The sequence below is a fragment of the Myotis lucifugus genome, unplaced genomic scaffold, assembly GCF_000147115.1.
Source record: "Myotis lucifugus unplaced genomic scaffold, Myoluc2.0 scaffold_427, whole genome shotgun sequence".
Classification (NCBI taxonomy): Eukaryota; Metazoa; Chordata; class Mammalia; order Chiroptera; family Vespertilionidae; genus Myotis; species Myotis lucifugus.
Window position 1 is genome coordinate 68,464 of NW_005871475.1, and position 23,429 is coordinate 91,892.

Here is a 23,429-nt window from a genome sequence, read left to right on the forward strand (position 1 = left end):
ACCATTAAAACAAATCTTGTGAAGAATAGCATGACTAATTTTTATCAGGCTTATGCACCGGTGGTAGGTAGCTCTGACCTTGTGGTCACCACCTGCAGTGAGGAAACCTGGATTTTGATCCAGTCTAGTCCACTAATCAACCGAGAAATCCTGGGCAGGCCGGCCATCTCCCTAAAACTTGGGATTCTCATTTGTAAAGTGAAGGGCTTAAATTCCACAATGTTGGAGGCTCCTCCTGGTATTTTAAAAATTATTATTCATTAATGAACAGTTGATGTACAATATTATATTAGTTTCAGGTATAGGACACTGTAATTTCACATTTGGATACCTTACCTGTGAGCACCATGCTAAGTCTAGGATGACCTAGTGATATTCTCCTTAGTCTATAAACACAAGGCTAAGTCGTTTCCAAATAGGACTGAGCTTGTCCAACAGCAGCTGAATGGAAATAGATGAGGTGCTTCCATCACACCTAAAGGCATGGATCTTTATCTGCCTGTGGGTGTGGTAAGGTAGGAGGTGGCCTTTATGTTATCAAGGACAGCAGTAAAGATGGGAGTAAATGCCCTGACCAGTTTGGCTCAGTGGATAGAGCGTCGGCCTGCGGACTGAAGGGTCCCAGGTTCGATTCCGGCCAAGGGCAGGTACCTTGGTTGTGGGCACATACCCAGTAGGAGGTGTGCAAGAGGCAGCTGATCGATGTTTCTCTCTCATCGATGTTTCTAACTCTCTATCCCTCTCTCTTCCTCTCTGTTAAAAATCAATAAAATATATTTAAAAAAAAGATGGGAGTGAAATCATTTGTTGAAAAAGTGGAGAATAATATATTATATATGAATTGGGTTAGCATTCCTTAAATAGCCTTGTAATGTCATCTGATTTTTGCAATAAATCTTTTAGGATTTATTGAATGGACTTTTTAAGAGCATATTTTGAAAACATTCTTCTATGACACTGCATTCTGTATTCATGAAGTATGAGACATTTTTGGAAAAAATGGTCTTTGGGAAAATAATTATGGTCTGTCTCAGGTTATGTATTCAATTGGAACCCTGAGTTTTAGTCCCTCAGTATTTTTCTCCTAAATTTCAAACATTTCTCTCCCTAACCAAATTTCTTCACCCTTTCCTCTTCCCTCATGTAAATACACACATACTTTTAGAAGAATTGACTGATATATGAGTGTAGCCTAAAATTTAATGGCAACATGGAACGGACTATTTAAAACCTGCAGGTGGAGCAGATGGGGCTTTGATTCTCTCCTTCCCAGCCATGTGTTTGGTGTGATGTTGGTCCAGGCTCAGTAAGAATGCCAATCACAGAGCGGGGAGAAATGCCCTAGGCAATGTTGTCCTCGCTCCCTGTGTGTGTCTTCACCCCTTTATTTTTCCCCCATTTCGTGTTCTCCTTCTCATCTGGCGGATTGTAAACCGTTAGTGCCAAAGAGCTATTGGTGACACTAATTCTTGGGCAGGCTTTGTGACATAGAAACAAGATCCCAGAAATAAATTTGTTGAAATGGTTGTTTTCAATTGGAGCAGATATTAAAGGTGATTCATATGCCACTTCCATTCCATTCTGTACTTTTTTCTTAAAGGGGTTACCCATCTATTTTTATTCCATCTTAAAATGCTTCTATGGCTGCATCTGGCAGAGATGATCCCCTGTTAGACAACAATGGAGATAACACTTAGTGCATTGAGTTCAGTACCTGGAGCCACCGAGGCAATAGCAGCGCCCAGTCAGAAGGGTCATCTCCTAGGCCGGGCCTCCTGAGACTTTCCACTACCCCACACTGTCCCAAATCATGAGTTAAAAACAGCAAAAACAAACAAACAAAAAACTAATCATTGCTCTCATTTATGCTACAAAAGTTTTCTTCTGCTTTAAGAATAACCCACGTGTCTAAAAAGAATGTACACTTTTGGATTTAGAATGGTTATATGGATACCCTATTAACTCCCAGTGACTGGACAATTTAATTTAATTTAATTTAATTAGAGGACTGGTCTATTCACAATGTAGGTGACGCCACGTTTGCTTCTGTGACATGGAGATGACAGAGGGAACTACCTATTAGCTGGGGGCAGGGAGGTCTTTCTCTCTTCCGATTTGAAATCTTCCCCCTCTTATTGTCTAGAAATAAGAAAGCGAAACTTTGGCCATGGTCTCCAGCAGCCACTGCTCCACTGCACAGGGTCCAGAAGGCAGGGGTCCTGGGATGTCTGTGGGCCCTCCCGTGAGCACAGATTGTTTCCATAAGGAAGGGCAGTGGGCAATGGCAGCTGGTGTCCGGGCCAGCGGCTTCGGGGGCTTCTCTCTGCCCCTGGCAGTGCCTTGTGAAGGAGGGACCTCGCAGGGCTGGGGGAGAGACAGATCTGGGTGGCTGGATAGGGAGTGCCCATTCACTGGCTTGGGGGTGATTTTGGTGAAATTCCTAAACTTTCCCATCAGTTCATTTACTTCTTTACATCGTTATATTTCATAATAGTCTCTGAACTTCTTGAGCTATGACATTTAATTGTTCTTAAATCCCCAATTCCTAACCAAGGTCAAGCATAAAGTAGGATCTTATAAATACTTGTTGGACTGAATTACATTGAAATGATTAGGTCACTTGTAGTTCTACTTAGGGGAAAATAGGGTAAGGGACATGATACTAACAAATGAACCTAATAAAAATGGTAGCACAGTTTTATGCAAATGACATGGTTAAGAAACACAAAAATGCTATAATAAATATTGTCTTTTACCTGCGAAAGATCTTCAGTTTGCTTGTGAGACTGTTGTGCAGGGCTATGAGTTATTGGGAGCTGTGGGAGCAGTGCTATTTGAAAGCGGAGGATGACTGTGACTGGCATGTGACTGTGCACTAACTGGGACCCTCCGTGGTGTCTGCTGCATGCGCCCGTGCACCTGTGCGTGGAACTGTCCTGTGGGGCTCCGTCCACTCCGGGTCCATTTCCGCACTCACCTGCTGTTCTCTGACAATAAAGCAGGCGTACACAAGTACAAGGTCTGCATTATGTTTAAGTTGTTTCCCAATGAATAGTGTAAACGGTTTTCACTTCCAAACAAGTGTCTTGGAGGTGGGTATGCACCTTCTCTCACCTGCATCTTCGCCGAGAGGAGTGGCCGGAGCTCATCTTTCTCTTCGGCATGACCCTGTCTGCTGAGGGGCCCCGGCTGTGGTTTCTGTTATTCCCCTTTGGTGAGGATCTGGCTCTGCTCTGGGTTGGTCCAATAACTCAAAATGTTTTTCAAACATTTGTGTTGGGGAAAACTCAAAATATGCTTTGCCAGTTGATTTTTAAACACATTTCACAAACAGAAAAAATAACCCTTGTGTTTCTCATTAATGTTCCTGTGATTTGATGAAATGCTGCCCCCTCAGAATTTTCTGGATAAATAATCAGCCTCAGAATTCTATATACATTTTCTTTAAAAAATGTCAAATTGACTTTTGATGAAAGCCATTAATGCCATGGAATTTACCTTTAAACTGAATAACACATTCACAATTTGTTTTGTCTGAAGTCTGTCTAGATTTTATGAAGTCATTTTGCAATGTCCTACAAGAGCAATAGTAAACAAAATGGAAAAAAATAAAACAGGAAAAGAGTTTTTGTACTGATATGTGAATGCCTTCTTTCCTTCCTTTCCTCCTTCCCTCCCCATTCCATTCCTTAAACAGACTTTATGAAAAGCCTAATATGTTCCAGATACTTTGTTAAGGTTCGCAAAGAGCATGTCACCTCTTGGAGGATACACACAGATGAATAAGATACTACACACCTTTTAGATGACCAACATGCCATGCGAAGAGCAGCATACTCTACACGAGACTGGGTGGTCAGGGCATGAGAGACAATCTGGGAGAACATATCTATGTTGCTGTTATTGAGAACACGCCTCTGTCCCACTGTGTTCCACATTGTGGCTGCATCAAAGACACTTTAGAAAGCATACCTACCATATTTAGGGAAGGCTGGACCGGTGACTTCTGAAGTGAATATCACATTATAGATTGTGCAAGATCAGGACTGTTCTCTATTACTTTGTGCAATTAAAAGTAGGAACTCATTTTCCAAAGACTTTCACACAAAGGCTAATGAGAAATTCTCAATTATTCTGTCCTTCTAGATACAACTATTTCAAGGGTTCCCGTGGCCTGAATATGAGAGAGTAGTTCAACAATGCTTTCCCTTTTAAAACTCTTCCTTCTTACAAAATAAGCTCAATAGCTATAACTTGAGGCTTTACTGAAACAGTTGACTCAGGAATGGATAGATAATTGGGTTTTACAATTAGACAAATATGGGTGAGAATTCTGGCCACACTATTTTCTTGTGTTGTGATGAAGTATGGTAGCAATCATCTCAGGAAGAAACTATAGTTTAACTTTAACCCTGATGTTTGGCTTCTGTGCTTATTTGCTTTGTTTAACAATAGAAAAGTTACTTTGATTTTCTGAACTTATGTATGCGATCCCATTGTTTGTGATCTCACTGGTTTTAGAAAGCACATTCTTCTGTACCTGGGAACCAGGACTGCACAATTGTCCTAAATTGCCTCAGTGGCTCCAGATAATGTGTTTCTGTCAACTCAGTGGCCCCAAGACCCATGGCTCCAGGCAATGTGTTTCCGTTGATTCAGTGATCCGGAGACCCAAAACTATAATTTAACTAACATGCTCAATTCTGCTTCCATAACTGGTTTGTGCAAACCAGGTTCCTCATTCCAAACCCAAAGATGTAATCGATACCTTTGTGATTTTTGCCTATATAAATCTGGTGTTGCGGCCATCTTATCACTACGAGATTTGAGAGAGCGAAATGCCCCCTCGTAGTCCCGGATTTGCAATAAATGTGACTCCTTAATTCAACTTCTTGAGGCGTCCTTGTATGACTCAGGGTACATTACAACAGTGACCTTGGGCAAAATATCTTTAACATCTCTGAACTTTAGTTTCTCCAACTGTGAAGGAAACACATGTTTTTCAAGGTTGTTGTGAAGAGGAGATGAAATGGCACATGGAAATAAGCAGTGCTGGCCTCATTCAGAGCAGGTGTTAATCAATGATGGTGGGTAATGCATGATTCCTTTCTTGATGGGCTGTCTCTCCCTGATAGAATGTGCCCTCTTTCTCCTGTTGTTTCAGACAACTGTGATGACCCGCTAGCGTCCCTGCTTTCTCCAATGGCCTTTTCCAGTTCCTCAGACCTCACTGGGACTCACAGCCCGGCTCAGCTCAACCGAAGAGTTGGTGAGTAGAGTGACTGCTTCTACAACACAGCCATGGGTAAATGGAAGAAAGTGCACCTCCAGGCACAGAGAGCATGCATGAGAACAGTGCTCAGAAGGAGGATGGAAAGAGGGGTTTCAGTGGGATGAAATATGTCTCCTGGCACAAAATGAATATTCAAATTATTCTGATTCTTGTTCCCCCAACCCTCATTATTCCTCCTTGATTATCATGAGAGGCTTTTGAGAAAATATTAAAAAAAAGAAACGCACCAAACAAAAAACAAAAAAACATTTGCTTTATTTTTAGTGTTTCATATATGTTACACAAACAGCTACAAAAATATATTATTATAGCATTTTTATAAATATGCATGAAATCTAAGATTTTCCTATGATAAGTTTAATTTTTACAATTGAATAAATGTTGTTAATGTTTAAAAATATAACATGCTATTGAGTAGAAGTAAGAAAATACAAAATAAAATATATAACCCTACCAGCTAGAGATACACACAATAAAAGTTGGGTGAGTATCTTTACAATGTCTGTTGGAAATAAGAACATATGCCCCCTAACTAGCTTTTTATGTTAAATTTCTTTTAAAAGTATGATATTAGATATCTAAATGTACATATTTTAAATAAGATTTTGATGTTTGCTTTTATTTTTACATAAATATATAGTTTTATAGTTAATTTTTAAATTTTTAAATACTTAATATCTGATATTTGTATATCTAAGGAATGTTATAAACTCTTTTTCAAATTGAGAAACATAATTTTGTATGCAATTTCAATAGGTGCACAGATCAATTAGAGCTCATACTAATAATTCTTAGCTATATTTTCCCATTGATAAGTGAGACCAATCACATTAGTAAGTTTTTCAATGTTGAGCTTTGCAATCTGGAATATATTTTAACTGGTTATTACATTACTGATATTGCTTTTGTAAAGTGTAGAATGATTTAACTTGTTAACATTTTAACTTATAATTTTAATATTATTAATTATAAAATTAATTTGCTCATTTTGTTTCCATATTTGTTGTTTATTTTGTACCACATTTCTTAGGTTCTATATTTAATGGGATCAATAATTCAGAAGTTAGCAAGTTCTGTGTCTTTGTTAAAAAAGGAGTTTAAGAATATTATTTTAAAGAAAAAATAAACAATGGCCAATTATATATGCAGTGGGAAAATATTAACAATAATCTTCTACTAACACTCTCTTTGCTGAATACTCTGTGCCAAAACCTTTAGAAGGCATTCACCTGTATGAAGGTATGTAGTTTTCACAAAGATAAAATAAGGTAAGCTTACCTTTTACCTTCAGGTAGGGTTCTTGAGACTTAGAGAATTTTCATAAACTTAAAATCTGAGATAAGAAAGGGAAATGCTTGGATTCAAATCTTAGTCAACTAATTAAAAGGCTTTGCCCCTTCCAACCACATAGGTTAAAAAAAGTAAAGGGTCCTTGAAAGTACCAAATGCTGGCTATGGCATTTACTTACAAGCTCTGTAAGTGTCTACTCATCACTCACCTGCTCCCAACCCTGGGCATCTATTGGTACATTGCACCAGTATTGCCTGCCTTGCAGCATTATGTATAGAATGAGACCAGACTTGCATATGTAAAAAGACCTTTCTCATTGTAGGGTAGAGTTGCTCTGGAGCCAGGGAGCTCCACTTGTCATTTCAGGAAAAGCTACCAATCAGCAGAGTTTTAAAAAATGTTTTATTTATTGATTGACTTGAAAGAGAGAGAGAGAGAGAGAGAGAGAGAGAGAGAGAGAGAGAGAGATTAACTTTTGGTCTACTTATTTATGCATTCATTGGTTGATTCTTGTCTGAACCCTGACTGGGGATCAAACCAACAACCTTGGCATACTGGATGACACTCTAACCAACTGAGCTACCTGGCCAGGGCCCAGGTGGGCAGATTTTAATGTGGTCTCCAGCAGGGCATCCAGAGCGAGAATTTGTCTGGCAAATGTGTAGTGTTACAAAGTTATTACCACCTTGTAGTTCCTCTGCAGGTTCTGGGGAAGCTGTTAGTCTGATCACATGATAGATATTGGGGGCACAAATGTCTCTGATCCAACTTATTACAATGGTCCTAATCACAGGAGAATCGGGGTGCCTGAGCCCAGGTCAGCACAGTGATGCAGAGACCACTCTTCTTTCTCCCAACTAGAGTTTAAACTAGGAAGACCATGCAAGAGACACAGTCATGGATCTGAAATGCATTGGCCTACAACTCACATCTAGCAAAGCCCTCAGGGGTGACAGCCTTCCTTCCATTCAGCAGGAGTTAAGCACAGCTCAAGGAGATACTAGATAGCTAGTTCTCATCCAAGCATCGTGCATTTGAGTCACTTGAAAAGCTTTACTAGTAGCAGTGCCTGGTTCCATCTCCCAGCTATCTATCCTATATAATAAAAGGCTAATATGCAAATAGACCAAACAATGGAATGACCAGTTGCTATGATACGCACTCACCACCAGGGGGCAGACGCTCGATGCACGAGTTGCCCCCTGGTGGTCAGTGTGCTCCCACAGGGGGAGCGCCGCTCAGCCAGAAGCCAGGCTCATGGCTGGCAAGTGCAGCAACTGTGGCAGGAGCCTCTCTTGCCTTCGTGGCAGCACTAAGGACCCTCGGGGGATGTCTGACTGCCAGCTTAGGCCCGGGAGCAGGCCTAAGCTAGAAGTCAGACATCCCCCAAGGGGTCTCAGACAGCGAGAGGGCACAGGCCAGGCTGAGAGACTATCCCCTTCCCCAGTGCACGAATGTTGTGCACCGGACCTCTAGTAATAATAAAAGCATAATATGCTAATTAGACCTTAGACCAGAATTTCTTCCAGACAACCTTCTGGATGAAGCCGGGGCTGCGAGGGAAGCCCGGGTCCTGGGTGCCAGAGGGAAGCTAGTGCCAGCAGCCAGGGGAAGGAAGGCCTACTCTTGCATAAATTTCATGCATCAGGCCTCTAGTTCTAAAATAATTGTGTGGAATGGAACCCAAACACAGATATAGATAAAGTAAATGAATACAAGCTTTTCAGATGATTTCAAAATACAAGGGTTTCAAACCACTAGATCAAATGAATTTATGAATAACAGATCCTTCTATTAATATTTATGGAGCACTTGCTATGTGTCAGACACTGTGCTAGAACACTGACCCATACTTAGTAACAATAGGCATGAACCCTGTTCATAAAGTATTTACATGTACCAATGGCTTTTATACAGAACTGGAACACGTAACCCAAACATTTACATGAGATCACAAAAGACCCAGAAGAGCCACAGCAATCTTGAGAAAAAAGAACAAAGGTGGAGGTATCATGCTACCTGATAACAAATTATATTATAAAGCCACAGTAATCAAAACAGCATGGTACTGGCATAAAAACAGACACAGAAATCAGTGGAACAGAATAGAGAGCCCAGAAATAAACATGTGCCTACATGGTCAATTAACACATGGGTGGGCAACAGTAGTTTTACAGTTGTGACTACACAAAACACAGTTTATTCTTGTGTTATTATTTATCAATCATTATATTATTTATTTGTATTATAACTGTAAATCTACTTTTGCCCAACCCTGTACATGACAAAGGAGACAAGAACATACAATGGGGTAAAGATAATATATTTAATAAATGGTGTGGAGAAAATTGGACAGACACATGCAAAAAAATAAAACTAGAACACCTTCTTATAACAATAACACAAGAATAAACTCAAAATGGATTACAGACTTAAATTTAAGACTCAAAAATCATAAAATTCCTTAAAAAACCATAGGCAGTAAAATCTCTCATATTTTTCTCTTAGCAATATTTTTTTAATATATTTCCTCTGACAGGGAAACAAATAAAAAATAAACAAATGGGATAAACATCAACCTAAAAAGTTTTTGCACAACAAAGGAAACCATCAACAAAACCAGAAGATAACCTACTGGATGGAACAACATATTCACCAATAATACATTCAATAAGGAGTTGTTACCCAAAATTTATAAAGAACTCATGCAACTCAAAACACACACACACACACACACACACACACACACAATTAAAAAGTAGGCAGAGGACTGAGGAACTGAAAGTTACTTATCCAAAGAGGACATGCAGCTGGCCAGTAAATGTATGAGAAACTGCTCAACATCACTAATCACCTGAGAATGCAAATTAAAACCACAATGAGATCTTATGGAAGGAAGGTCCTCAAAAATAAAAAATGAAACTGACTGTGACCCCGTGATTTCACTTCTAGGTATATATATGAAGAGACCCAAAACACTAATTTGAAGGGATATGTGCACCTTATGTTTATTGCAGTGTTATTTGCAATAGCTAAAATATGGAAGAAATCCAAGTGCCATCAATAGACAAGTGGTTAAAAAAGTGGTGGTATATGTATACAGTGATGTATTACTTAGCCATAAAAAGGAATGAAATTTTACCATTTGCAACAGGGTGGATGGAGCTAAAGGGTATTATGCTAAGTGAAATAAGTCAGGAAAAAATGGCAAATACCTTATGATTTCACTTATATGTGGATTCTAAAGACAAACAAGCAAACATAATAGAAGCAGACTCATAGATGCTAAGAACAGACTGATGTTGGCCAGAGGGGAGGGAGGCTGGGTGCTAGGTGAAGGGATTAGGAAGTACAGATTAGTGGTTACAAAATGGACACAGAGGTATAAGGTAAAACATAAGGAATGTAGTCAACGAAATCATAATATCAATGCCTGTCGCCAGGTAGGTACCTGAAATATTAGGGGGAACACTTTAAAGTATATGATAGTCTGACCACTATGCTGTACACCTGAAACTAATACAGAATAATATTGATGTAAACAGTAATTGAAAAAATAAAAATTTAAAAATCATTTACATGTATAATGCAAATTACTATGCAATTAATTAATAGCTAACAGTAATAATATTAATATTTTGTTATATATACAATATAAATTATGTGCATGTACATATAAACATATACATATGGTACGTTATATAGAGTAAGTTGAATACATATACATGTGGCTAGATATGTATAGAGTCAGAATTATATATAGAAAGATGTGCATACATACAGGGCTGAATATTCATATACATTCATATATAATAGAATATGTACACACATAAATATACAAATATAGGCATATATAAATGTATATAGTGATATATGTGTACATATACACACATAATACATATATAGAATATGTACCTACATAGTTTATAATATAATAAAATAATTATGTAAATGTTATTAAGAACAGATTTGGTCTATGGGTTTTCTAAATATAAAATTCAGAAATTTAAGAGAAATATAACTTTTGTTCTTATTGAAAATATCAATGTAGAGCAATGATTCATTTTTTTTCTAAAAATAGACATGTTCTGTCTCCACTAAAATGGCTGAGAAGTAATTATAGTCCTGTCAAATGAATACTCCTTCTACATTCCTTCCTTTAAAACTTCCTTTTTTATTTTAAAGATGAAAGACATCAAACATACCTCAAAGAGTAAACTATTACACATGGTTTGAAATCTAGGATACTCTCATGCCGTGGCCAGTGGGCTCAGTGGTTAGAGTGCAAGCACACACAGGGTCATGGGTTTGATTTCTGGTCAAGGGCACATATCTGGTTTCGGGTTCTTGTGCTCCCAGTCGGGGCTCCTTGGCAGGTATACAGGGAGATTTAAGAGAGCATCCTGTTTTTAATTTGAATTCTCCATATAGTGTTTTAAACTGCAAGTTCATAGCCAGATGCTAAAGAAGTCCTGCTCTGCACGGTCATTATCAGGTGTCGCTTCTCCCTGAATGGTTGGATTGTGTGCCTAGCAGTTTATAATTTTTCTGTTATCAGTGTATGTCCATCAGCATACAACTAAATATCAGAACAAAAATACACTGTTGACCTAGAGAAAAATATTTCCACCAAGAAGGGCTCCTTATGTCCAACTGGGCTCCAATTTACAAACAGCCATTGCCAAACAGCAGCCTCTCCCACAAGCAGCACTTCAGTCAGAAACCAGCACTGCACAGTCTGCCTGCACAGTGTCCCTGCTGTCTGAGCTAACCCTTATAAAAGAGTTCCTGGAATCCTGTTTCAACCAACAGAAGTGAGACTTTCCCCATCATTTGAAGTTGTACTGCTATACTGCCATTTAACAAGTTGAGTGAACTTGTTAAAAATTGCCCCAGGATGACATCTTCATTGACCAAACAGAGTGGCCCCACTCTGACCAATCAGGGCAGTCCTTTTGGGACCAATCAAAGTGGGGGGATTTGGAGTCCTTATTTGCATGAGGTCAGACCAATCAGGGGTTGGGGCAGGGACTTCTCTCTATATAAGTCAAATCCCTGTAGCTCCAGAAGTGCACTTTCCCATTACAGTGAGGGCTGTGTTTCCCCAGCTGAGTTGAAACATCAAAGCTGTATTATGGAGTGAAGAGGAGCCGAGATGTCTAATGGGACAGGAGCCTCACTGAAGAGCATCCTGCCTGAGGCCTTGTCACAGTGTGCTGTTCCATAGCCATGCTATGCTGTGTCATAAGTGAGCTGTAGCACTCTTGAGCCATCTCACAACCATGCTATTCTGCTGCAAGCTTATCACAGTTGAGCTGTGTGCACTGAATAAAGTTTTCTTCCTCACCATACCCCAGGCTGAAGAGTCCTGTTGCTATTGCATGGGTGCCATTGACTATTGACTGATATTACTCATCACTATGACAAGCCCTCACTGTTCTAAAACCTCACGGTATATCAACTCCACCTCACAACTACCCCATGCAGATGTCATTGTTATCTCTATGTCATAGGCAAAAAGTGCCATTGCACAGAGAGAAAAAGGATGGATATTAGAATAATTCTAGGTAGATCCAAAGCTTGTTAATGTCTTACAAGGTAATAAAATTTGGGGATTATGTCTTTTCTAGTGAACAAACCTAAGTTAACATGTAACTTCATAATTTCTAATGTATAATCAACCAGTGAGAAGCATAACCAAATGACAAATACATTCTCACGGAGACTTAAATAATCATTGAGTGAACTTGTTAAAAATTGCCCCAGGATGACATTGAATGTTCACACTGTACTCTCTTGATTTCCAAGTTTCGGATAGTTTTCTTTCATTCACTCCATTCATTCACTTATCACTGTAGTTTATGAATTCCTGCTTCTATCTGCCATCCAGCCTCTGAGGACTTTTTAAGGAATGTCTTGGCTTTCTACCCAAGATGAATTCAAATTGTAAAACCCTTGGCCTCCATAAAACTCAGTCCTCTTGATTGAGTGGAGTGTGCTCGCTGGCATCCTTGCAGCTCATCACTGCTGAACGGTTTCACAAAGATGAACTTCCTGCACCTTTTAAAATTAGCTGCTGAATCCCCTGGGATCACAGACAGGTTTCCCCGCCATCCGAAAGCAGAGTGTTACTGTGAAATCTTCCATAAGCCAAAAATGGCGTAAAGAGACAATTACCATTAATGAATGCTGTGAAGCAAAATCCTCCTTGAATTGATTTCCATTGGCATAAACAGGTACTAATGTAGCTCTTTTGTAAAATCAAAGTGGTGTAATGCAAACTTTCAAAAACCGGGCAGACCTTTGACATACATCGAAAGTGTGTGCTCAGAGCTCAAGTACTCACACCCTCTGACCCACTCCCAGGGAGAAATGTGCACAGCTGGTAAGTGTGTCCTGTCAGAAGTAGGGATCAATCAAAAGTTGGAAAGAAGAACATAGGAAAGGTGTGATGATGGGAACCCTCACGTCTGACTAAAGCAAGTCTAATGAGCTCTCAGCGACAAACTCATCTTTCTGAGAGGAATGCACCCAAGCAGCAGCCCGTGAGCTGAGGCAAGGCTGTGGTGCGCAGGGTCTGGGCCACCCCCACCGAGGAGGATATTGGAGGGCAGAGCCACTATCATAGCCTCTACACGGCTCTCTCATCCACGGGAGGGATCTGCAGTGGAATCTGTGTTCTCTCACTTCCATACCCTTCCACCCCCATCTCATCCGCACACAAAGAAATGAAAAGCATCAAAGAAAACTAATTATTTTTGGGGGAAAATACAAAATAGATTAAACTGGATGGCAGATCACCATTCATGTAGCTTGCCAGGTCCATCTGTATAGTTGTGGCTTAGCAGGGATCTGACTTTGTCAAATGTGATTTGTTTTGTGGCAAGAAAGCTTTTGATCTGGGCCTCAAAGCCAGCTGGCTGCAAGAAGCACTTTCTGCCAGCAGGAAGCCGTGGAGCTGTGGGTTAGACCTGCTGAAAGTGAGAGGAAGGCTTTAAGTTACTTTAGATGATTAAAAGCAAATAGGAGCAGTCATCTCTGGCCCCGTGAGAGAAGAGGTTTGTACTTTTATTTCCCAACCCCCTCAAATATAGTTTTGCAAACACTTATGTTTACCTTTTGTTCATTGAAATGCTAATTCGTCTTCCACACTCAATATATTTTTGAGATGCTGCCTGTGTAAATTGAGATTATGTGTTTCTAGCATGACAATTGGGTTGCCATGGAGAATTTGATTTCTTGTGTCAAAGCATTTTCAGCTTCCTGTGCTCATGGGCTAATGAAGAGGCTTAAAACTCACGCCTCCCTTTGGCAAAGATCCATGCACACCTTTTCCTCCCTAGGGCAGCACTGGTTGCAGATAGCCAAGGACACGTGAAGGTCTTTGGGAGTTGCTTTTCAGCCTGCCATTATCCGTCCCTCCGTGAAGAGTGGATTGGGACAGTGCAGGAATCAGGGTTCGCACAATTAGCATGATATCAGATGTCTAGGGACTTGCTCCAGATAGCTAGGCGGCCATCCTGGGAATCCAGCTTCACAGGCAGCACTCCAGCACCCGCCTGCAAAAATAGTGCACGCCTCCCGTCTGGATCGATTGCGCCAGACGTGGCATGGATAGGCTCTAATCTGTGTAAGTGACAGCCAGGTGTCCAGAGGGCCCTTTCCTGCTCGCCAGCACCTTGTCTTCACGCTGTCCTGCCCTAGCTGCCCCTGGAAGGCAGGCCCTGGTCCTGTGCTTTCCTTCACTGCCTTGTGCATCCGTCCTGTTCCCTTACTCCTGGAAGCACAGACCCTGAGTGGGAACGGGGCATCACCTGGGAGCTTGTTAGGAATGCAGAAGCTGAGCTTTAACAACACCTGCATTTGCTGATTCAAATTTGAGACGCACTGTTCTAGAGCATCCCTGAGTCCTGCTCTGTCAATTCTTACCAACACTGTGTTTTTACTCTGGATCTCAGGGGTAGAGGAGGATGGAAGTGTTAACCTAAACATAAAAGCTCTTTCAAATTGAGAGGCAAAAGCATTTATTTGTGATCAAAAATAGCTATTTGTGAAGCACTGATTCAGGCAGAAACCCCAATAGCACTTGTGTTAGGAGACAAAGGCAAAGGGTCTCTATGGGAAAGAGGGAACCATTACACCAATAGAAGGAAGGCCTTTCTATTGGGGAAGATGAGATAAAATAGTGATGCTAATTCTAAACAACGTTTTTAATTTTCAGTCCAGTAGTCCTAATATCTGCTTTCTCATTATCTTTGGAAACAGTTATTGGGAGCACAATGTTACTTTACGTGCAGTCCAAAGGCTATTTTGGCCTGTTTTGACATCCCAAAGGTTCTGGACATAAGATGTGCAAGGCAGTTTCTCTGGCATGGCAGCTCCGGCTCCATTTTGAAGTGGTCTTGTTTATATTATTGTTTACAAAAAAAGCAAAAATGGCTAAGGGGTTATGAATAAGGAACCGTGCTAGAAACTGGAAACGTAAACTCCACTTTTATCATGTTAGTATTCTAAGGTAGTTGGTGTTATTCACATTCGTAACGATGAGGAAGCAGACTCAGAGAGGCCAAGTCACTGGGGTAAGGGTACTCAGCTAATTATCGGTAAGACTTGGCTTTGACTTTAATTCTCTCTACTCCACATGAACAAATATCTTCATTCACATTGACCTGGATCTCCAGCTGAGTAAAATGCTGTTGGAATAATAGCCACCCCTGTCAGGTAACGCTGGTGTTTCTACTAGCACTGTCAGTGTTTTCACAACAAAGCTTGGGTGTTCAGGCATCGAGGGAGAAAGACAGATGTGGGCACTTCTGCCTCCCCAGTGTCCCTAAAATCATACTGTGGCCTAATATGCTACGGACAAAATGCTTCTTTCCCTGGATATTTAAATAGCACCTGGGTCTCTTCTCTTACTAAGACGGCTATGGAGCAGTGAGAGAGATACATGAGCTATGTGTGAAAGAGATGCAGAATAGAAATCTGAGATTGAACATGAGTCTTGGGTTCCTGCCTCAAAAGAAGACAAATCCAATGTGATAACCCTTTCTATTCAGCCAGAGTAATTGCAAAGCAAAATGATGTTAAGAGAGGAAAGGGGAAACATACAGATCCTTTTGCCCACTAGTAACATAATGCTTAAAAATTCTAAACATCAACATTTGGCATAACAAAAGTTATAGATAGGTCTGCACAATTCAAGCCTTACATTTTTTTTCTTTTTTTTTTCTGATAGCTAATCACTTCCCTTGACAGGCCACACTGACATTTTTTCCTAAGGGGCTCTCTGTAAAATGCTTGCTCAGTGAATCACCATTGATATCCCTAATACTTTGCAGAGGCAAGATCTTATTCTCCAGTTCACTGCATCTAACTTACATCATTGTAACCCAAAAACGTAGTAATGGAATTAAGGGCAGGATAATTAATGACATATATTTGTCTACTGATTGGCACTTTACTCCTGTATTCAATAGTGTGGAGCCAGGAGCAAATAGGCTGTATTTGAATAGCATGGTGCAGAGTGAGTTCCCTTGCTTTGTCTAACCTGTAGTTGTTTGAGAGGATCTACTCCATCGAGTCATTCAATTCATGTAGAAAGTGGTTTTCACTGAAGATATTGTAGGAATGGCATTATAAAGATGAGGCCAGGATTATTGCATCCATCATACAGTGAAAATGGTGACCTAAAACCAACCCCAAAGAACCAGAAACAGGAGTTGATATAAACAAGGAGCTCATCTTTCTCCAGGAATCCAGCTTGAACGCTCCTCATCCCACGATGGTCCCTTCCCTAGGACCCCTTTTCAGTGTCTCAGACTATGATGACCATACTTATATTCTACATCATCAGTTGCTTATGTCTTGAATTTATTTTTCTAATCAACATACATGTTTGATAAAAACCCAGACTTTATAAACACATCATTATCATTTGTTTTGCTAAGGACTTGTTTCCAAAGAATCTCTTCCACAAAAATACCAGAGCAATAAGATATTGTCCTTGGAATAGTTTTGCCAGCGTAAGTATGTGTTCAAGGAACAAAAACTCACTGGCTTTAAAAAGAATCATTAGCTTGAAAAAATTAAATTTTTGAGACTAGACACACAGAGATTAAGAGATGTACATATTTCTATTTCTATAATAATTAATTAAGCTATTTGGTGATATTTTTTGTTTCTGCCTCATATTTTTCATTTTTATAAGAAGGATTAGACATAAGCTTTTGAATGAGAGCTAGTGCATTAAGTTCACGATGCTATCCTCAATGTTGACTCCATTCTGGAGCTAACACGCCTGCCCAGCCCAGAACCTCTGCCAAACGCAATGTTCCTGGAAAGAAAGCCATGGCCTCGGCCTGTAGGGCTTCTCTTCAAGCATCTGAAGGGGACTCTTCAGAACCGCCATAGGATGAACATCACCTAGGACAGTGATGGCGAACCTATGACACACGTGTGTCAGAGGTGACACTCTAACTCATTTTTTTGGTTGATTTTTCTTTGTTATATGGCATTTAAATATATAAAATAAATATCAAAAATATAAATCTTTGTTTCACTATGGTTGCAAATATCAAAAAATTTCTATATGTGACACGGCACCAGAGTTAAGTTAGGGTTTTTCAAAATGCTGACACTCCGAGCTCAAAAGGTTCGCCATCACTGACCTAGGAACTCCTTAGAAAATGCGGATTGTCTGGGCGTATCTCAACTACCTAAGTCAGAAACGCCAGTAAAATATCCCAGAAACCCCTGTTTTCCCAGCCTCCCCAAGTAATTGTGATGCCCCAAAGTTGGAGAACTGCTGCTTAGAGCAATGATGCTTTCCCAGGACTCAAGGCCCAGGACCAGGACACACAGCACCCAGGTCTTCCAATCCCACAGCAGCAGCGGTTCCCTCAGGTCACTTCGCCCTGAGCCCCGTCAAGTCAAAGGGAGGAGGGGTTACCTTACTGACTGATCACCTACTTCTCTTCCTTCAGCTGTATCTCCTGCCTTCTGTCTAGTCAGGTTGCACATCTTCCAATCAAAAGAGTAACTTCCTGATGGGGTTTGGACTGATGCCAGAGTTTTTTTCTTGGGTAAAAATATATGATGAAGCTTTGGGGGCAACACATACACACTTCTCTTTAAGCATTTTGTGCCCATAGGCAAGAAATTTATGTTATCTTACTTGAGCCTGATAAAGTAGACACTAACTACATAATTTTTATAGAAGTAGATAAATGACTTTAACAGTCACAGAGTAGAAAGCAACACCAGACTTAGACCAGGCACCAGCTTTCCAACAAAATTGCCCAAGTCTTTTTTTATTTTTTTCTATATGACTAAAAATAGGAAGAGTGCCTTATCTTGCTGCTGAATCTTTTACACTGCTTTATTCATGGATGGGATTCAATAATTATATATCCATTAAATCAGGAATAGATCATCCACTAAAATTCCCCTGGGCCTGAGCAGCGGATGGGATGGGTAGAGTTAGACTGTACTGATTTGCCAAGTTAGAATGGAGCCCGGCTTCCCCACTTTCCCAGGGAGGTTCTAGAGCAGCGTCAGGCAGCAGCAGGCCCCACAGGCTGCAGACGCTCTGCAGGTGTGCGCGCTGATGGGGGAGCCTCCAGCTACACATGCTGTTGAAATATGGCTACAGCTACTAAGGAACTTAATTTTCAACATAAATTAAATTAATTTTAAATTAAATAGGCACATGAGCCTAGTGACTACTATATTGAACAGCATAGTTCTAGAGGCCTTCCTAGTATTATGCATGTGACTCTCACCTACGTTTATAAAAATGCCTTGGTGCTTTTATGCACATATGAATCAATCCTTGGTCTGCAAGGGGCATGGATTTGAGATGTCATTCTTGGAACGGGAGTCTCAATTTTTCTATATGCAATGCACTCCTAATATCCTCCCTGGCTTCTGGTAACTTCTGCACCATGAAATGTGCAGCCAGATAAACTTGTCTGATCCAGAAACACCGTAGCAAGCCCAGTCTTCACAGGGAAGATCCTTGTTGCAGGCTGTCCCAGCAAAACTGTCCGAAAAGTGTGCACCAGACCCTCAGAGTGATGGCCCAGCTCCTCCGTAAGCAAGGAGAGTCCGTGCACTGTCTCAGAGGCTGTTGGTGAGCACACCCCTCAGACTTCATTTTAATACAAGACACCTTAGAAGCTGAGTCGCGATGGGACTTCTGTTCAAAGTATTTGTGGGGCTGTGTCCTCTGGAGACCCAGAGGAAAGCCACCAGGAAATGTGGTCTCAACTAAAGTCTACCTTCCTTCAGATCCCAAAAGGACATTCTGGACACAGGTTGCAGCATAGATACCAGTCATGCCTTGAGACTGTGGCTGGACAGGGACAGGAGGGCAGCTTCCCAGGCAGGAAGGCTTCTGTTTGGCCAGGAGCAAAGCTCTGGAGGAGGCGCAGACTGTGCCAGTTGCCAGCCACACCCGCAGCTGGGAGATAAAGCCACCCTCTAAAGCGGACCTGAGTGGAGCCCTGAGAACACCCAACAGAACGACTATGCTTCCTCCCCAGTAGCTCAGCCCTGCACTACCTGTCCAAGGGCTTTCCCTTTGTGTGTGAGCACTGCCCTGTGCCCCAGCTGTCTTCAATCCATGCCTGACAGAGTTGTTGCATGAAAACCCCAGTTTCCTCCTGCTCTGGCGTAGCCCTAAAGCGCATCCTACACCTTAGGACTATGCCCCCCCTGGAATGGCTGGCAGGCTGATGCACCCTGGATTGGCTCTTTTTCCCCTGTCTCATCACCTGACTTCCTGGGGTCAATTCCCAAGTGAACTACTTATATTCAAATTCACGTCTCATAGTTGACCTATGGGAATCCAAACGAAGTCTCAGCCGGAGAGCCACACCCCTTTGTTGTTCTGGAGTCAGACTCAAACTTTTCCCTCCCTTACAGGAACCTCCTCGTATGAGCGCTTTTGTCCGCTCCTGCAAACTGACCTCAAGTACGGACATTCCAAATTTTCCTATTGATTTTTATCTTTTTTGAAACTCACAGGGCATGTGGTCAAATTCCCACTTTCCTTTTCCTCAGGAGACTCCTGAGTCCCTGAACAAGTGTGCAGGTGGAGGTGAGGGAGCCCTGGCCAGGCCCAGCCTGCAATGCCCAGGTCCCACTGCACCTGCCCAGTAGCAGGAGGAGGATGCTGGGTGCCAGTCAGCAACCCCTCAGACTCAGCAGTCCTTGCCCGGCCACAGGGCCTCCTACTGATGATGATCAGAATGCTCTGAGCAGAAGTGCAAGGAGCCCCCTGAGCCCTACAAGCTTGTGAGGGTTATCACTCTTACCCACACTGTACACATTAAATATGTATGAGGAGCCTCTCAAACATCACAAGGTAGTTTGTGCCTGAAACATCTCAGGCCTTTGCTTACAGAGGCACCACTGTTTAATAATTAAAGGTGCAGCTTGTAATTCAGCCTAGCATCCCAGTCACGTGTGAGAATGCCTTGAAGCTGTTGGGACTTGTGTAATCAGGGGAGGCACAGGCCTGGGAAACCTGTCCCCTAGAGCCGTGGTCCGCAAACTGCAGCTCGCGAGCCACATGCGGCTCTTTGGCCCCTTGAGTGTGGCTCTTCCACAAAATACCACGTGCGGGCACGCACATACAGTGCAATTGAAACTTCGTGGCCCATGTGCAGAAGTCGGTATTTTGTGGAAGGGCCACACTCAAGGGGGCAAAGAGCCGCATGTGGCTCGTGAGCCGCAGTTTGCCGACCACTGCCCTAGAGTGTTTATTTTAGGGGTTTCAAAAGTGTGCTTCCAACAGGTTAGATGTGAAAGTGTTAGCTGTGGCTCATAGCTTCCTTTGGTCTTGTACTAAATGGACTCTGGTTTTGAATGATAGTTGTAAAATATCACTTAGCAGAGACTTGCATATAATCCATTTTGTGCCCATTTCCAGTGTGTGACATCAATCAATTATCATTTCCCTTTCTGAGTTAGAAGTGGAAATACGTGTAGAAAAGGAATTTCTGCATCTCCGACCAGTTATTTTGTTTCATGCTTAGAGCTTGCCTTAGCACGTGAAGTTGGGAATAAGTGTTGTGGTGAAGAGGGCCGGGCAGAGAACTGAGCTGGGCCTCTTGTCGTTAAGCCTTTCTTAGAATTCTCCATCTGAGTAATGTTCTGCTTGCTCAAGGCACTGTTTCTGATATAAACTCCAGGGACAAGAGCTCAGAAGAACTGGGTTGCAGAGCAGTGTCTTACCATATAACCGGATGAGCTGGTTGGCCCTCCGTGGCTGCTGAGTTTTCTGGTAAATTGAAATTAAAAATACTACTGCTGACTGCTGTGAGAACCAAGTGAGATGTAACAAGTTTTCCATGTGAACTGTGATTCTAGTGAGAACTGCTGAGAGGGGGAAGAGGGAGGAGTAGAGGACAGTGCCCATCCTTGCTGCTCAGAGGCTGTGTGGGTGAGTGGTTAGGAGTTTGGCTTCCTGGGCCCCGGTTTTCTGTATTTGAATCCCCTGCTCTACCACTTACTACTTAGTGATCTTAGGAAAAGCTACCCAATCGTTCTGGCCTCAGTTTCCCCACCTGTGAAATGGTTGGTGATAAAACCTCCCATGCAGAGCTACTGTGGTGATGAATGAGCTGATGCTGGCCATGTGCTTAGGGCAGTGCTGGGCACTGAGAAAAGACCGTTAGCTAAGGGGGTGAAGGAATGGACTCTCCAAGGCTCTGGGAGAGAGATAGTGTAAAGGAGCCAAGGGCTCACTGAGCGTGAGAAGGACTGTCCAAGCAAGAGGAAAGATGGCTATTTCTGAATTCACAAATTTCCTATCTGCTTGGCAATTGTGATTCTGACATTAATAATCCATCCATGTTAGGGTTGGGGGTCAGAAACAATTTTATTAGGACTGTAGGGAAATACAATCCTTAATGACCATTTGTAAGCTTCCAGCCATAGGAGGACAAAAGGCCAGGAAAACTCACTGGGCACCAGGAATCAGACCATACAAGGAATGGAAACTGTCCTGAAGGCACCTGATCACACACCTGCATTCCCTCTGCATTCCCAGCCCAGCTCAGCCCCCAGACCTTCCTGACAGTGACCCCTTGGCTTGGTGCTGTGCAGCCCTTCCCTGTGGATATTTCATCCCTCAACACCTTCCCTTAAATAGTCATTTTTTCTTTATCCACCATCTGAGATGCCTGTTTAACCTGCCTGCACACACCATCATGTGCGCCTTTCATTTTAGTGGTCTGTACAGGGATATCCAGAAGGAAAGCCCTTTTCTTCCCTCCCCCTACCTTGACCCCTAGAGGGTCCAACATGGCCTTCTGCACTCCCAAGTGGTGGCAGGACCTCCTGATTTCTACTAACATGTGAGTCACTTCATTTTAGGAAGAGGGCAGTAGGGACCAAGACTCTCAGCTCCCCATGGAGCCACCACTTTTGGGCGCGGGTCAGCCACTTAAAGCCACTAGGGCCGCTGCCACTAGAAGCTCCCATGACCGGATAAACTGGCTTGGAACGGGCAAGATTGTACTAGGCAGCGCAGGTCTCAAGCAAACATCCAAGCAACTGAGACACGCTACGAAAAAGCACACACTCGCCCAAACCCCGGCCCCAAACACCCTGTAGGATTTTATTTTGGGGACTGTGAGTCTCAGCATTGCCAATTCCAGCGTTTAGGATCAGATAGCTCATTTGTAGACTGGTCATGTCACACAAGGCACTAGGAATCCCAGCGCTGGGTCTGACCAGCAGTTTACTAGGGTATGAATAGCTTGGACACCCCTCTTTATCCCTAGCCACTGGGGTACTCTGGGTCCCGAACTGAGCCTTTTCTAGGCACTGGGGGACGCCCCCTAGAATAAGCCTCAGCACAGGGAAGAAGGGCAGGAGCCAGGCTGGGATGCAGGCCCTCGGTGTCTCCCTCTCACTAGGTGACTCTCTCTCCTGCAATGGCCCTTATTATAGTAAGACCAGGGGCTATTCAACCTTGACCCCGCCCAAGGACTCACCTCTGGTCTGCCTTTTAAAGAATCGTAAGGCCCTCAATTTATGAGACAAAATTAGACCCAAATGCCTCGTTTTCTATGGCAATACAGCATGGCCGCAATATAAATTAGACAATCAGGAGATTTGGCCCCAGAATGGCACCCTTAGTTATAACACCATTTTCCAATTGGATTTATACTGCTGCCGCCTAGGTAAATGGTCCAAGATTCCCTATGTTCAGGCCTTCTTTGAGCTCCACCGCCACCCAGAGTTCTGCTCCTCCTGTTGTATCCTTTATGCCACCACCCTCAGGCCCCTAAAACCACAAGAAACCCCTGGTTTTGCCTTCTCACCCCCTTCCCTCAAAGTAGCTGCTGTTTAGCCCTCTCTTTACTCCAAAAGTGCAAACGTTTACTTAACAGTCCTGCTCCTTCAGAAGCAGAATCCATTACCACCCAAACCTTAGCATGTTATCTCTAAGGAAAGTCACAAATAAAAACCCTGTTAAAGGAGTTGTTCGAGTCTGTTAAGTGTCCAGCACTGTGGGGACACATTTTATCCAACCAACAGCTCCAGACATTAAAAAAAAATGATAAAAACTAGCCTTAGTACACCAGACCACCACTGAGCAACGGGTAGAAATAACTTTCAGTGTTTTTAACGGGGCAGAGAAAGAGCAAGAAAGCCATCCCATAGAAACAGCTCTAAGCCATATGTCACCTCAAGTGTTGTGCCACCTTTGTCACAAGTTTGGCCACTGGAATGTGGACTGTCTCAGGGAATGAGAGCCCCTGGATCAAAACCCAGCCACACAATGGCCTCGAACTGACGGGGCCCAATGCTCCAGTCAGCCCCCACCAAGAA

At 42.3% G+C, this 23,429-nt stretch overlaps 1 protein-coding gene across 1 annotated transcript in view; it reads left to right on the forward strand.

Annotated features, from left to right (window-relative positions):
- Positions 1–4,320: 4,320 nt before the first annotated feature.
- CNTNAP5 (contactin associated protein like 5) overlaps positions 4,321–23,429 on the forward strand; it is a 661,914-nt gene continuing 642,805 nt past the window's right edge. Inside the window, exons 1-2 of the mRNA XM_023744097.1 lie at positions 4,321–4,324; positions 5,165–5,269. Of these exons, the coding sequence (XP_023599865.1) occupies positions 4,321–4,324; positions 5,165–5,269 (109 nt within the window). The remainder of the gene's footprint in view (positions 4,325–5,164; positions 5,270–23,429) is intronic.